The 16,736-nt window shown below is 38.8% G+C and overlaps 1 protein-coding gene across 8 annotated transcripts in view; it reads right to left on the minus strand.

Annotated features, from left to right (window-relative positions):
- Positions 1 to 16,736, minus strand: part of MIER3 (MIER family member 3) — a 187,054-nt gene that overhangs the window by 25,351 nt on the left and 144,967 nt on the right. For 7 of the 8 annotated variants that reach the window (XR_013337294.1, XM_077772988.1, XM_077772991.1 and 4 more), the window contains one exon: positions 4,501 to 4,646. Coding sequence is in view for 7 of the 8 variants with exons in the window: in XM_077772988.1 (XP_077629114.1) it covers positions 4,501 to 4,646 (146 nt within the window). In the remaining variant the exon portion in view is untranslated. Of the gene's footprint in view, positions 1 to 4,500; positions 4,647 to 7,575; positions 7,630 to 16,736 lie in introns of those variants that run through there. The other variant, XM_077772992.1, reaches the window with a different exon arrangement.

Genomic DNA, 16,736 nt, shown 5'->3' on the forward strand with positions numbered 1-16,736 from the left:
TACTATTCCCCCTTGCCCCCATCTATACACTTTCTAAATCTATGGTATATTTCACAATCAACAAGGCCTCTTAATCAAGGAAATAATGCTAATAATTCATCCAATCCACCTCACGGTGCTGCTAGATTGGTCAAAAGAGATGATCAAGTGAAGTGTAGATCACTTTTCATATAACACCAGTCTGATATCATAAAGCATGCAGTATGCATATAGCTTTTTTAAATGCTTAATTTAAAAACACACACACACACACACACACAACAGAAAAGGTCTATACCAAACTTCAGTTTCTCACTTCGCAATGAGTATCAAGGGGGAAACTTACATATTAATGTAAAGAACTTTTCTAAAAGTGATGGCTCTAAACTATTAAATTAAAACCTTAGTTGGGGCGCCTGGGTGGCTTAGTCGGTTAGGCGTCCGACTTTCACTTAGGTCATGATCTCGCGGTTCGTGGGTTCGAGCCCCGCGTCGGGCTCTGTGCTGACTGCCAGCTCAGAGTCTGGAGCCTATTTCAGTCTGTGACTCCCTCTCTCTCTGACCCTCCCCTGCTCACGCTCTCTCTCTCTCTCTCCTAGAAATAAATAAAATATTTAAAAAAAAAAAAAAAACTTAGGAAAAATAACATGAATAAATTAAAATATAGAAAGATGTGATGTAAACCTTATTTTATATGTTTAATGACATAAATCTAGTCACATAATATATTCTGTATTCCAAAGTGCTACTACAAAAAGTGTTTTTTACCTCTTATTTTCCATAATATCGAATGTAACTAAAAATTTATAAACACTTAAATATAGGCCATATTTATAGTCTACAAACTATCAAATTTGTTTACTAGGAGAATAAAAATTTACTGTAATTTTTATGTATTTTTTAAAGTTTACTTATTTTGAGAGAGAGTGCAAGCTAGAGCTGGGGAAGGGTAGAGAAAGGTGGAGAGAAAGAATTCCAAGCAGGCTCCATGTTGTCAATGTGGAGCCTGATGTGGGGCTTGAACTCACAAACCATGAGGTCATAACCTGAGCCAAATTCCAGAGCTGGACACTTAACTGACTGAGCCACCCAGGCACTCCTTATTGTAATTTTTAAAAACAAACATTAACATCAAGCCCCTAAGAACTTGTATATGTACTAATACCTAAACCAATATTCCAATAATAAAAAATTAATAGAATACAATAAATGATATATAAAAAATGTTTAATTTCTTCTAAAAATAATTTTTACTCTTTACAGTGATATCTCTATCTACTGTTTCTTTCATTCATTTTCAAGTTTCATTAAACATCAATAGGGCCGCCTGGGTGGCTCAGTTGGTTAAGCGTCCGACTTCGGCTCAGGTCATGATCTCACAGTTCATGGGTTCGAGTCCCATGTCGGGCTCTGTGCTGACAGCTCAGAGCCTGGAGCCTGTTTCAGATTCTGAATCTCCCTTTCTCTCTGAGCCTCCCCTGTTCATGCTGTCTCTCTCTCTCTCTCAGAAATAAAAAACATAAAAAGTTTTTAAAAAATCAATAAAAAAGAGATATCACATCTACATAGTTAAGTTTTACTACCCATAAGAATTATAGTTCAGAGAAATTGGGCAGTCAGTCACTTTTAGAAATAGCTCTTCTTATCCAGTGTTCAATGAGAGAAAACTAGGCTTCTAGATGGAGATAGTTCTTTGGTCTTCACTTGAATCTGTTTAAAGATCATGTGTATCACGGCACTTCAGTGGCTCAGTCGGCTAAGCGTCTGACTTCGGCCCGGGTCATCATATTGTGGTTTGTGGGTTCGAGCTCTGCGTGGGGCTCAGTGCTGACAGCTCAGAGCCTGGAGTCTGCTTTGAATTCTGTCTCTCTCTCTGTGTCCCTCCCCAACTTGTGCTCTGTCTCTCTCTCTCTCAAAAATAAACATTAAAAAAAATTTTAATAAAAAAATAAAGATAACCTTTATCTTTCTGTCCCAATTTCTAAGAATGTGATAAAATACCAAGAAGCTAAACTGTCCAAGTAGAAAGTTGAAATACCTAAAGACCTATAATTTTTCTCAATTTATAAATTCAGTGATAGATATCATTACAACGCAAAAAATTAATTATCAGTGTTTATTAAACAAAAGGAAAATCATAGGAAAAGTACTAAGTATTTCTGTGAATAGCTCCATAATTCTGCTGCTCATTATTTCTCCATATCCTCCCCAATGTCCTTTTAAAACCCAAACACAGATCAAAGCAGCTATTACTACAGTCTCTAGAAGAGTAAAATCTACAAATCTAAACAACAAAATCTTGCAAGCCCATAAAAATCTCTACCAGATTACTCACATTGAAGTAGTAACTGAGTTAACACATTAAATGAAATTTTAAATTCTTACTGTTTTACTGATAAGATGACTATTTGCACATCTAAAATGAAATCCAGGGGCACCTGGGTGGCTTAGTCGGTTAAGCGTCCGACTTTTGCTTAGGTCATGATCTCGCGGTTCATGGGTTCGAGCCCCGTGTCGGGCTCTGTGCTGACTGCCAGCTCAGAGCCTGGAGCCTATTTCAGAGTCTGTGTCTCCCTCTCTCTCTGACCCTCCCCTGCTCACGCTGTCTCTCTCTCTCCTAGAAATAAATAAAAAATATTTTAAAAAAATAAAATAAAATGAAATCCAATTCATTTATACTATTTTCCTATGTCATGGTATTAACTATGCCATCTTCCCATGTTTAACAACACATAGTCAAGGAAGACGCATTATGAGATGACCTGAAACTTCTGCCACAGGTTCACAGTGGTGACTTCACTTAAAACTGTACAACAGAGAACTGTCTATGCTAAGGAACATTCCATCAACTTTCATGTTAGGATAAACACCGTTTACTATATACATTTTCCCACAGCTCTCACCACATATTACCTTTTTAGTTCTTGGTTTTTTTTTTTTAATGTTTATTTACTTATTTTTGAGAGAGAGTGAGCATCTGAGCAGGGCAGAGGCAGAGAGAGAAGGAGACATAGAATCCCATGCAGGCTCTGTACAGTCAGCCAGAGCCTGACATGGGGCTCAAACTCACAAACCGCAAGATCATGACCTAAGTGGAAATCAAGAGTTGGATGCTTAACTGAATGAGCCACCCAGGCACCCTTCTACCTTCATAGTTCTTGGCATATCATATTAAAATTCTTTGTTCCCCTTGTCACTCCAGATTAAACTATAAGCTGCTAGAGTTCAGGGACATCGTCGAATTGCTCATTTTTGTATTCCCAGAGCCCACCACAGTCCTGACTTAATGATAATAGTAGTTGAATTATAATTTTGTTATTTGAGGCTAGCCATTCATAAGCGGTAGGAAGGAACTGCCTGCAAACAGCCAAGGCAGAGCTCAAGACTTCTGGGCATCTTTTCTTATCAATTGGTAACATTTTATTATCACCCTGAAAAGGAGCAATATGCAAGACTTTTCTTCTTAAATATTTCCCAACGATTTTATCTTTATATCCCCATATCTGTTTGGCTGTAAGTTGGTGGGGTTTTTATCTTTTAAATAATGAAATCTAATAACAATTATGTTGGATTAATCTGCCAAGTAAATGAACATGTTTAGAAATGTACAGGTCCACCAGATAAGCCTGGGGTCTAAACCCTGAAGACTGCCTTCAGTTTCCTGTATATTAATGCAAAGGGAGAAATGCAATAAGAGCTCATCTCTGTCTCACAAAGATAGCAGAAGAGATTAGGTAAGAATGTGTCTTGTCTTAGTCAAGAAAAAGAAGCATGAAAATTCAAAGGATTATTATTATTCAATATTATTTCTGAAAACTTTTGTTATTCTGGTCTGATCAGAATTATTAAGTTAATTTTCAGGTAAGTATAATCCTACTTTTTTCAAGTGACCCCTATGGAGACCTCTCTCTCTGTAGTCTGGGTATAAATATGTGTTTAAAATTCAGTTCAGTTTAATTTATAGTGATTTGGGATTTAAAAGGTTATAAGCTACATTTACTCTTGCCAACTTTTAAAAAGATGACTAAGGGGTAGAAAATAGGACATTATTATATTTAAAAATAGAGTAAAACTTTTTATCTTTCAATGTTCTTACAGTGCTTTTCCCTGTATCTACTGTGGTATTTAGTTAAACTTGAGTGTGACCCTCCATAGAATAGTGTGGTATAATGCACTGGGCTGGACTAGGTCTCAGAACCAAGTTTAGAGCTCGACAGTTCTCTATATCCCAATATTCTCATCTGTGAGGTGACCAGATGTACGGACTTTACTATGCTTCAAGAACTGAAAACTTAGATTAAGAGATATAAAATAAGTTTGAAAAATTAAATGAGAATTTACTCATTTATTAGACTTTCCCTCAAAATAATGAGAAAATCAGTGATAATCTTTAAAAATTAGGTCAAAAACAAAGATGCTGACCCTATTTTCATTTCAAATAGACTGTAAAATAACTTCTAATACAGTTTCAAAATCATTACTCTAAGAATGTTATTAGCATATGAAAGTAAAATCCTTTACCTTTTCTAAGTCTTCAATTTCAGAACTGAAGTTTTTACCCTCATCCATCATTTCCTCTTCTTCAAGAGTTCTTTCATCATCATAGTCATGGACCAACATCTCAGCAGTGGGGTCAAAATCATGATCCTCAGAAGACAAAGACCCAACTGGAATGAAACAAACTGCATCACTTTACACATTCACAACTTTACTTACAAAAGAAAATAATTTGTGTTCTTCTGCCAGTTCCTTTTAATGTTTATATGTGAGCTTTATTAAATGCATTTACTATACACTTAACAGGTTATAAAGACCATAGAGCTCTGAAAAGATATCTAAATCAGCAAAACAACAAGGCAGAGTAATTTTAAAACACTTTAATAAGAAGTCTAGTCCATGAGAACACAACTTATAATAGTAGCAAAGTGATTTAAATGGAGCAGTCATTAAAAAATGATCTAAGAGAAGTTGAACATGTTTATCAATTAGTTTAATACATCTGTCTAAAACCAACAGAAAAATGTTAGAAGGATTATAAATGTAAGATTTCACAAGAAAGCTGTTATACACTAAAACTCAACACTTCCGGCAAAGAGAATATATATTTTACCCAACTTATAACCCTCAAAGGTACAAAACAATAGGAGCAATAGAAATCTGGTTCCTAGAACAAATAAAAGTTTTTGTGAAGCAGCTATATAGCAAATCAGTCTCTAAGAGTACTGTGCCACTTTCATATCCATAACTATATTTCAAGCTCCCCAGCATTAAACAGACAAGCATTAAACTGTAAGAGCATGCTTTTCTTTAGACTATTCATAAAGTAATTAGTTTTTAAGATCCTGTGAAGGAAATATAGAAAATCACATCTCAAAGTTTCTGGGAGATGCACCCAGTTGCAAGCTGTTTTGGCCAATTCGTACTTGTTTATAAAACTGTAATGCTCTTTAATGGCAAATATGAAGTCAAGAGGATACTCTGAAAACCAAGTTGAGAAATGAAGAAGATCTATAATCCCAAAAGAATGAAATCAAATTTATGAAAACTGGAATTTTCTCCATTTTACTCCCGTATCTATTTCAATTAGACCAGAGACTCTCAGAGCAGGGAAGGAAAGAAGTATCAGAATCTTGGGGTAGAGGAAAAGAGAAGTGGAAGGAAGCACATTCAACATAAAAAGTCTGGTCCGTTTTTAGTCAAGCTATTTAATATTTTAAATTTCAAACATTTAAGGACTGTGTGAGATCATTACGAAAACAGTGACCTATACCAAAGATTTTTCACGATTAAAAAAAAAAAAAAAAAAACCACAGACATAATTCAATGATTTTGATTCTGAGTTTGGAGAACTCTAATGATCAGTGCTAAAAATAACACAATTTCTATGGAACTTAATTCTTTAGGTAGCTTACATTATAATGTTTTTAATGTTAAAAGATATATGTGCGTTTTAAAACCTGTTGAAGTACAGATTTTAAGTACAGAATTTAATTTTAGGGAGAAAGATGAATATTTGCTAAAGAGCTCAAAAGCAAAACATCCAGTATTATGAATTTTCTATTTTGAGAATTCCTGGAAACCTCCATAGTATACAAAGGGTCAGGGATGAAGTAGATAGTAACTTTTCCACTTCTTTCAGGGCACAGCTCTGTTCTCTTTCGTTAAGCCCCATTATCACTTGTCACAGCACTCTTCCCTCATAAAGTGGAAGGTATTCAATAAAGGCCAGAAAGCAAAGGGCCTGAGGGTCTACCCCGGCTTAGTCCCTGGCTTGCTGAGGACCTCAGGCAAGTTATTTCAACTTTCTGGGCCAAGGTCCAGTCTTTTATTTGTAAAATGGATAGTGTTGGCTTAGATGACCTGAAGAGTCTCCTCTAAGCTCTAAAATCGTCTTTAAAATTGACTAAATGATTAAAAACAATTTATAAAAGTCTGTTTAAACATCAAAACTACACTATCTTCTTGCTATTTAGATTCCAACTTCTTAAAAACAGACAGTGATGCAAAATGGAAAAATTCCATTATCATCCAGATGTTTGGCATCATGTATATAAATATTCCCTTCCTGAAATCAGTTATGACAAAGAAATGTTTGTCTCAAAATTAGAAAAACTTTTTAAAACAATTTTTAAATGTAAAAACGTAGATAGCTATTTTGAAAACAACCACAAATTTCTTCTACTTGGTGGCTAATTATGACACTTTCAATGATAATCAAGTGAGACCTTAGAAGACAACTAAATATTGTACAAAATAATACACAAGGAAATGGGCTCTTCACTCTAAGGCAACATGTCCTTAAGGGAAGATTTCGGAGCTTTTCCAGGCTCTATTAACTAGGTGACTCTCAGAAGAGTTATTTAAAAGTCTTCTCAAGTGTAAAATAAGAGGGTTAGAGTAGTCCTGGAGACTATTAAGGGGAAAGAGGCAGCCAAAATGGGGCTGGAAAGAGGGTGAGAAATTAAACAAAGCTGTCCTCTCCATGATGGGATTCAGGGGTTCCAAAAGCCCCAAAGTGTATGCAATTATGCATATGTGCATACTTCTGGAGACAGTCCCTTGTCGTCATGTCCTCACAGGAGTTTCTGATTCCAAAAAGGTTGAACACTGTCCTGGATGATCTAGGGTCCTCTCACCTCAAAAATTCTGTATTAGCACTGTGTCAAACTTGGAAATTCTAGGTTTCTTTTAAAGTAGCTTTACCTAACTCTCATGTTCCAATTTTAGTACAACCCACAGACATCTCAATTATTTAAAATTTATAAGAGAAAATTAATATCTACACTAAACTGCAAAAGTTAGTGGAAAGTCGATTTGAGATTAACTGTTTCAGGCTTGGAGAAAAAAAGACATGTGAGAATTAAAGATATAGTACTTAAAAAGAACACCTGTTTGTTAGCAGCTCTGTAACAAGGTATTTTTTCAACATGCAAAGGAAAAAAGAAAAGTGTAACAGTTCCTTCCTCGAAAAACTCAATTATCAAAGTGATGAAAAACTCGCAGGACAAATTTTTGTGGGAAAATCTTTAGCAATAGATCTCTAAGCGCCCCATTACCCTTTGGGACCCACTGAAGACGTAAGAAAATAGGACAAACCTGGGCTCGAACTTCCAAAAGAAGCCTAGGAGAGAGAAGAAAATGTGAGGTTAGATCGCGCAGCCGGGGAAGAGGCAGCGCCGGCAACAGGGCGCAGAGGAGGCGGAGCCCAGCGCTCCTCCGCAGCTGCCAAAAGTACAAGACGTAGCTTCGCTCCAATCGCTCCCAGCCCCTTTCGGGCCCCTCTTGGCTGCCTTGCCTTCCTCCCGGAGTCCCCAGTGTGCAAACTCGCAGACCCGGGACGAAGCCCAGAGTCCAACAGGCAACTCCAAGCCTCCAAGCCGTCCTTGAGCTCAGCAAGTCACAAAGCGAAGAAGCAAAACCCAGAGCCGATGCCTCGCAGCCCCGTCTCCGGCATCTCGGGAGTACCCCAAATCCCACCTGGCTCCCCACGGAACCAAACAACACCTCGCAAAGCAATACTGTTTCCTGGATGGGAATCGCCCTTCGAGCACCTAGTCACCCCCTGGGGCCTAGGAGCCCCAATTCCGAAGGTGTCCTCTAACCTGAGCGTAGGCCAGCTCGAAACTGGACACTCGCCCCTAAACCAAAGCGCAAGCCCCCCATTCTCTCTCCCAAAACTGGAGACGCAGCCCCTCAGCCCCGGAGATGATAGTTCCCTCCAGGGTGTTCCAGTCCCTCCCTAGGCCTTCCAGCGAGCCCCTCGCTCCATCGAGCTCCAGCCTAAGGGGCTCCTGCTGCGCTACCCCCTCCCCCCAGCTCACCAGTCCCGGGGGATATGACCAGGGCAGCTTTGCTCGCTCTGCCTCCTTCCTCCAGGCCAGGAGAAAGTGGGGCTACCTACAGCCCCCGGAAAAAAAACGTCGAGACACTTGGATAGCCACCTTCACACCCAGGGGCTCCCGCACCTCGAAGGCTGCGGGGCGGGGAGTCCCGCTCGCCTCCCGCGAAGCCCCGCGGCCGCGCATCCCGCTTGCCTCCGAGCTCGGAGCAAAGTGGAGCGTGAGGCTCCTTGGCGCCGCAGCCCGGACCCGCTGAGCCGGGGGCACAGAGCACTCCTCCCGCAGGACAGTGGCGCAGCCCGCTCCCCGCTTTGCAATCCGGCCGCGGATGGGGGGGGCTCGGCCGGTTTCCACCCACCCCGGCCCTAGAAAGCGGCGCCGAGGCTCCGGCGGCCCGCGTCAGCTCCCCGGGGGGCACGGCCCGGCGCTGTCCCCAGGCCAGGGCTCGCTGCCGNCGCCGCACCCTGAGCTAGCTGCACACCGGCCGCTGCACACCCGCGCTCACCCGCCCTCCCCTCTCGGCCCGAGTAAAGTTCCTGCCGAATTGTAGGCAAGTGGGGGGCGGATGGAAACTCGGGCGTGGGACAGACCTACGTCCGGGCAGTCGAGGCCGAAGTGCCGGCCGGGGCGACGGAGAATCGTCCGACCCACACACACTCTAGTCCGGTAGGACGTGGGGGGAGGCGGGCAGGAGACGAGGAGGGACAGCTCTACAGACTTCCCTAAGTGAAAAGAAAGAAGGTGATCGCTGGAGTAGACTGATGGACACGAGAAAGCCGCGGGAAATGGGAGAAGTGACTGATGGACCGCAGGGTCAGTCCGGAATGGGGGGCAGCGACTGGGCACCTTGCGGTTTCCCGGAAGAGACCCGAGGAATGGGAGCTGGGGGCCAGCATGCACTGGCTCGTGGAGTGTACGATGGAAGTGATCGTTCGCTAAACAAGCTTTGGAAGGCAGTGACAATAACAGAAGAACAGGCAAAAGATCAACAAGGCAAAGAATGAGGAGTAGGCTTGCACAATTCAGAGAAGACACTCATAAAATCTAAACTGTGCACGTACCCCCAAAAAATTACATCTTAGAGGTTGTGAGTCACCAAACAGTCCAGGGCACACACTTGATAGACCAGTGAAAAAAGCAAAAATAGTATAACCGAAGGCTTGGAGTTGGGTCTCAAAAACTCTACCTCCGTCCCAGAAAGCCAAACATTTGCTTCCGGTCAAAAAGAAAACTAGTCCTGTAGGCAAGTGGATGGGTGGAGAAGGGAGGACAAGGCTTAACAGACACACCATACTCTTACACGTGCCTTATGGCCATTTCATTGGAAGAAGTAAATCTAACTCCTGGCAGGTTTATATCCACCTGAACAACTTAAAGCAAAGCACACAGAAATATTCACTAACAATTCATGGATAGCCCACAGAGGTAAATCCTGCAAGTTAAAGCCATCATGGCAAGTTGCCTTGGCACACCATTGTCTTGAAGCAGAAAGCCACAAATAACACTACATATGATAAAGAAAGATTAAAAATGTGGAAGAGAAAAGTTTGGCACATCATGGTTAAGTCAGATGCAAATACAATCCAATGTATGGGGGAGGACCCCTACAGAGACTTGCAGAGGAGAGTGATCTCAGATGTGGAGCTCCCAGTTGTTGCTAAAACACGTAATATTAAATGACAGAGTTGAGGTTCTGCTCAGAAATTGAAAGCCTTTTTTGAATTCTGAAACTTTCCATGCTTTTAGTCCAAACATAACAGGTTTGCTTTTATCCTAGGATAACCTTTGATTCTCCCCTCCAAGAGAACACACAGAGGATGCCTCCGAAGATTGGATTATGTATAGGAGAGGAAAGGGTTACTTTCAACATTTGTGCCAAGGCATTTTTTTTTGTTTGTTTTATTTATTTATAAGAGAGAGAGAGAGAGAGACAGTGTGAGCAGGGAAGGGTCAGAGAGAGAGGGAGACACAGAATCTGAAACAGGCTTCAGGCTCTGAGCTAGCTGACAGCACAGAGGCCGAGGTGAGGCTCAAACTCACCAACCTTGAGATCATGACCCAAGCAGAAGTTGGATGCTTAACTGACTGAGCCACTCAGGCGCCCCCCAAGGCATCTTAAAGTTACTCCACTGGCAAAAGTTATTTATTTATGGAAATTTTAGGGAAAAATCACTTCAACGATTTCAAAACATCATAAAGACATGGAAAATTACACTTTCCCTGCTGTGAAAGATATCTTTCGACCTTTTGTCCAAAGTTGAACTTTGAAACCAGAGGCTTGGCACATGTTGTATGTACTGTCCTCAATGAGGCGTTTAGAGTTTTCAAAGTTAAAAAAAAAAGGCTTGAAATGAAGTGCGAGTGATTAACTTCAGAAATGTTGCAGTGAGCACCCCTGTGGAAAGAGCCATTAAATAGTGCCCTGATCTGCTTGACCACAGCATGAGCCACCATAGACTAGGTCAGGGATCTGAATCATGAAGTGTCTCCAACAGCCTGCCTTGTACTTAACACTAGGAGAAATGTTTTCTTCATAGCAAAACTTGACTAATACAAGCTATAAATGTGGTCTTAGGTTCCATTTTACCATGTCTGAGAAATCTAGAGACTCATGTACTCGCATGAACTTAGTAGAACATCTGCAGATTTTTTCATTAAACTCCAAAGATTACGTACAGGCACTGGTAATTTTGACTGCTTATATTGTCTCCATCAGAGTACACCGTTTATATAGTCTTTGCCAGGGTATTAAATAAAGATTCACAGAAAGATAGTGAAGTTAATAAATTTGCAGTTTAAGGAAGCAGAGCTACTTTCTCACCTTCCAGTCACTAGAGAAAAAGTTTACTGCCCAGCCTTACATAACACATTCCTTTTATGATAAAGTGTATAAAGTCTACTTATGTACATGGATCTTTCATTCTTTTTGATGACAAGACTTCCCGGAGTTGGTACAGATATAAAGTCCCCTCGTTCCAGGGAATGGAATAAAAAATTACCTTTTACTGTTGTTTTTATTATCCTGTCACTACACAACAGGTGGCATTATACAGAGAACAAGTCCTATGCTGGACACTAGGCAATACAGGAGCACCATTAAATTCCTTGTCTCTCAGGTATTTACGGTATAACTGAATAATTCTTGTATGTGGTGGATGGGACCAAGAGCAAGGAAGACTCAAAATTGAAACCATAGTAACCCTTTAAGGAGAACCAAAATGTAATAGATCCTCTAGCCATCTTTAGAAATGAAATAAATCAAGAATAGTTTATAAATGTGTGCTTTGAGATGTTTTACAATAAATACGTAAAAAAGAAAATGTAAATATAAAAAATGGTGCCTGGGGCGCCTGGGTGGCTCAGTTGGCTAAGTGTCTGACTTTGGCTCAGGTCACGATCTCAGGGTTTGTGGATTCAAGCCCCGCGTTGGGCTCTGTGCTGACAGCTCGGATCCTGGAGCCCGCTTTGCATTCTGTGTCTCCCTCTCTCTCTGCCCCTCCCTTGCTTGTGCTCTGTCTCTCAAAAATAAATAAACATTAAAAAATGACGACCAGTAAAACAAAATGGACTAGGAGGTTAACACCAGAGAAGAAGTTAGAACAAGAATATTCAGGTAATGAGATGTAACACATTATGAAAGTTGAACCACAGATGTGGCTTGCAGCTTTCTGGAGACAAAGCAAATAAATAATGGCTATCAGTTGCTTGATTCTCACTGTCCTGGAGGAGAAATAAACAATTTCTTCAATGGCAACAAAGCTTTTCAGACACTTTAAAAGAAATATCTTGCCTGAGTTACATAGCAACATAGTTATGTAGAGGGAAATAACCCTTTACCACCTCCTCAAACTCACTAGCTGGTTTTACAACACTGTTTCTTTTAGTGACCATCCATGAAAGTTGAGGGTACTATATGGGCGTATGACCTACCGAAAGCAGTTTTAATGGGACCACAGTATGCAATGCAAATATTTAGCTTTCTGCAGAGTCCACCTAACCAAAGGGAAAATAATAGGTTATCCAATGTTAAAGTCTATGGTAGTCAGGCAGGCATGATAAATAGGTGAAGTAGGCTAGTAGGAAGGCAAAAGTGGAGGCCATAGCAAACCAATAGATAATAATCCTTCCTAAAAGAGGCAGCCACTAAGTCTCAGACTGGCCTTTGCCTTGTAAGGATGTGGGCCCAGTGCTTCCAGACATTTCAATTTTCCAAAAACAACTAGAAAGTTAGATTTTTATGTGAAATCTGTTTTTTAAAACTTGCCAGCTAATTAAACTTTTAAACACAGCATAGGCCAAATAAAGCACATTAAGTAAATCATGATATGAACTTCCAGTGTGCAGACCCTAAAGTAGAACATCCAATTAATATTAATTAGCTTTCAGTATGGCTTCAGATGAGGCTGTAATGCCAGCAATTCAGCTCTCCATCAGATCAAACTACTTGCATTTTTCCTAAATATATCCACTTTTCCTGTGAGATACTCAAATATTTTTTGTTGGAATGAATGACTACTTTCTGAGAAGACTAATTCATTATAAGTTTTTGCCTAAACAAAGATTGTTAATGGAAAGGGGATGGTCTTCAGAGGAAAAAAAAAAAAAAAAAGAGCATTCACAGAGATGAAAATAGAGAGTGAACCCTCAGTTCGCTACAAAGAAGAGAATCTGGTCCATAGACATGAGAATCTACCTGATTTATGAGTTAAGGCCGTCCTTAAAATATGATAAATATGATGTAACATGCTGTTCAAAAATATGATAAATATGGGGCACCTGGGTGGCTCAGTTAGTTAGGCAACTAACTTTGGCTCAGGTCCTGATCTCACAGTTCCTGGGTTTGAGCCCCACATCAGGCTTTCTACTGTCAGTGCAGAGCCTGCTTCAGGTTCTGTCTCCCTCTCTCTCTCTGCCTGTCACCACACTCTCTCAAAAATAAATAAACATTTAAAAATTTGAAAGAAAATATGATAGATTCATCAGGTTAACACACCTTTGTAAGGTGAGACAATTAGATCTTCAAATTCAGTGACTTTAAACTTAAGGGATCTTCTCAAGAGAATTGTGAATACCTTATACCCCTTTCCACATATCCAAGTTGACATCTAATTTTTCCATTATAAGTTTAAAGAGTTGCAAAGGATATACTTCCCAAAATATTGTAATGGTGGTCATTTAAAAAGAAAGCCTACATTTAACACTTTAAAATGTATGCAATGGAATCTAAAAACCACTACCACAGCAATTTGATATGTCCATTATTCTTTTTTTATATATATAAAAAATATGTTTCTTCTTTAACAGTAGGAAATTTTATGATTCCTTTTTCTCTCTGATCAGAAACACTCATTCTATTTCATCCAAAGGATTTTATCCCAATGTAATATGTTTAAGCCTAAAAGTCTTTTCGTGACATCCTACAAACTTTTTCTGCAACAAAAATATCTCTATAAATTGACACTCTAAATTAATAATTTCCCTCTAGATTACATTACCAGTCCAATTATTATTAATTTCCAATTGACCAAAACAATATACATGTATTACAAATTTTGATTAGAGCTTATTCAACAAAAATCAAAATTGCACTAGAAATAAATCTCTTAATAAGATGGATGGGACCTCAAAAAATTAGTTCATGTACCTGTGGATAAATTTTACATAACACTAGAATTAGAATGAGTTTAACATCAGTTCCATTCTTTATGTGTATGGAAGTAAACTCTGAGAAACCATATTCACACAATAGGATTTTGTTGCTAAACCATCATTAAATTCTTTGAACTCCTAAGAAAGATATCATGTTGTGATCTTCCTTCAAACATTATTGTTAATAACCTTACATTGTTATTTTAATCATCTTCAATTTTGTTGAAAGCAGAGTTAAAAGCTACCCAACTTAGCCAGTCCTCCACAGTTCTTCACTATAATTCACTTCAGTCTTGATAGATACCAAAAAGACTTTGCCAAAACTTATGAAATGAATACTTGTACTGGTTATTTTTTTCTCTTAGAGACACACATTTAAGCCAAAACCCTTAGAAAAGGAAGGGTAAATGGAAATATTCTTTATTTTAATACTTTCTTGTTAATATAGTATTTTGAAACAAAACCTTTTAATTTTATTTTTATTGGTCACATTTTTTAAGTTTATTTATTTATTTTGAGAGAGAGAGTGCTTACACTCCTGAGTGGAGGAGGGGCAGAGATAGAGAGGGAGAAGAAGAGTCCCAAGCAGTCTCCGTGCTCTCATGAACCGTGAGATCATGACCTGAGCCAAAATCAAGAGTTGGATGCTTACTCTTCTTGTCACACATTTTAAATACATCTTTGTCAAAACCATGGAGCTGCAGATTCAACCCTTTCAGATTGTGGAAAATATTTGCCATACAACCCGACCAGCAAAAACTGTCCCCTTTGTCAAACCACACTGCCAGGTCAGATGGCTTTTTTTCAGAAAAAGTCTGACCTCACTTGCCAATTCTAATGACCATGTTAAATCTTATTTTGAAGCATATTAAAAACATTGAAAAATAAATTACAAACCATGTACTATAAGATAGATTACTAAAAGGCAGTTCAAGATTAAAATGATGTACGATTTAATAGAATGTATTCATTTTATCATGTTATAAAAATAAGAGTAATCAATACACAGTTCCTCACAACTTAGTTTATTTTCATTCAATGTAATGTGTAGCTAAAATTGGTGAGTTATTTATTTTGCAAAGGATGTGGCAAAAGGCACAGTAATCATCTGGCAAATATGCACGTGTATGTATTGAATTTTGGTATTTGCTTTGGAAATAAAGAATTATGAGTAAAAAATCAGAAATACTCGACTGATTTCATTTGTGTTCAAACTTTTCTTACATATTTGATGATATATAAAGATATGTGCTGCTAAAAATAATCAGTCCATAAGTTAGCCTTTTATTTTTTATTTATTTTTTTTTTGCCTTTCTTTTATTTTTAATAGAAAGTGGGAATATAAAAGGTGAAATTAGATAAAGATTTTTATCTGTGACTTTTTATCTAGTATTCATAGAAACGTAGAAGTCTCTGAAAAAATTTCAGTGTCCCCTTGGAGTCATGTGTATTGAGACTAGCTGGAAACACTTGCTTAAATAGTGTTTATTATTGCCTATCAATGCTGGCTTCTTTACTTTGCTCTTTCTAGAAACTTCCTTCAAGAGCAATGCATTTTTTTGACAATGGTCAGGAGAGAAAAGAAAGTCATTAAATGAAAATTATTCTGCCTCTCACTACTCCACAACATACTGTCTCTATCAGAAAATGCCATCAAGAACCAAAATATTCCATTCTTCACACCATATTTAACTTTAAAAATATATGACAGGAAGATTTAACATGCATTAAATAATTTCTACAAGGTTATTATATATCCTTCATTTTAATGTGCATATCTAAAAATATACTGTGAAGATTTCTTCTTATATCTTGGTAACTCTAATTGTAAAAAAAGATTCACTTCTCTAAGGCTGACCAAAACAGGCTGAACAAAACAACTGATTAAGTACTGACAAATGCTTCATAACTCTGTGTTGTGCTGTATTAGAATAGAAGCTAGAAAGAGTGTTAAAAAAGCTTAACTGACAATTTCACAATTTTAGCACTAAGTAAGGGGCAACCAGTTTGAAGAACTGTGTTTGTGATGGAATGCACAGGGCATGGGTAAACAGGGACTTCTCCTGATAGAGGCTCATTACCAGGGTATTAACTGAACTAGACTTATTTAATAAACTTATAAGTTATCTTAAAGAAAGAACGTACAGTTCAAGGAATGCCACTGACTTTGATCTCCATCCCCCTGATGAATATATTCTGGTTTTATCTTGAGATGAAAAGACTTGAATTTTCCATACTCTTGGTTGGCTGCTTACAGTGTGAGCATCTTGCTGCACTGACTGTAATTCTGGTATTTAAAGATATACTTTTTTTTTTTTGGTACAGCATGGCCTGTATACAAGCCAAATATAAGGCAACTCTTTCATCTGGCGTTAAACTAAAGAGATACCAAGTTAATACTGAAGGAAAATTGACTTCATTGGATTTTTTGAGAGGCTATATGTCCACCTTCAATGTGGCAGTTTCCTAATGCTTTTTTTCAGTTCAGTTTCTTTTAAAGCTATTATTATGAGGGTGCCTGGCTGGCTTAGTTGGTGGAGCATGCAACTCTTGATCTCAGAGTTGTGAGTTGGAACCCCATGATGGGTATAGAGGTTACTTAAAAAAAATTAAAACCTGGGGGTCCCCAAGTGGCTCAGTCAGTTCAGTGTCCAATTCTTGATGTTGGCTCAGGTCATGTTCTCACCCTTTGTGAGATCTAGCCCTATGCCAGAGCCTGCTTGGGATTCTCTCTCTCCCTGTTGCTTTGCTCCTCTTCTGCTCTTGGTC

Source organism: Crocuta crocuta, unplaced genomic scaffold, assembly GCF_008692635.1.
Source record: "Crocuta crocuta isolate KB4526 unplaced genomic scaffold, BGI_CrCroc_1.0 scaffold107, whole genome shotgun sequence".
Taxonomy (NCBI): Eukaryota; Metazoa; Chordata; class Mammalia; order Carnivora; family Hyaenidae; genus Crocuta; species Crocuta crocuta.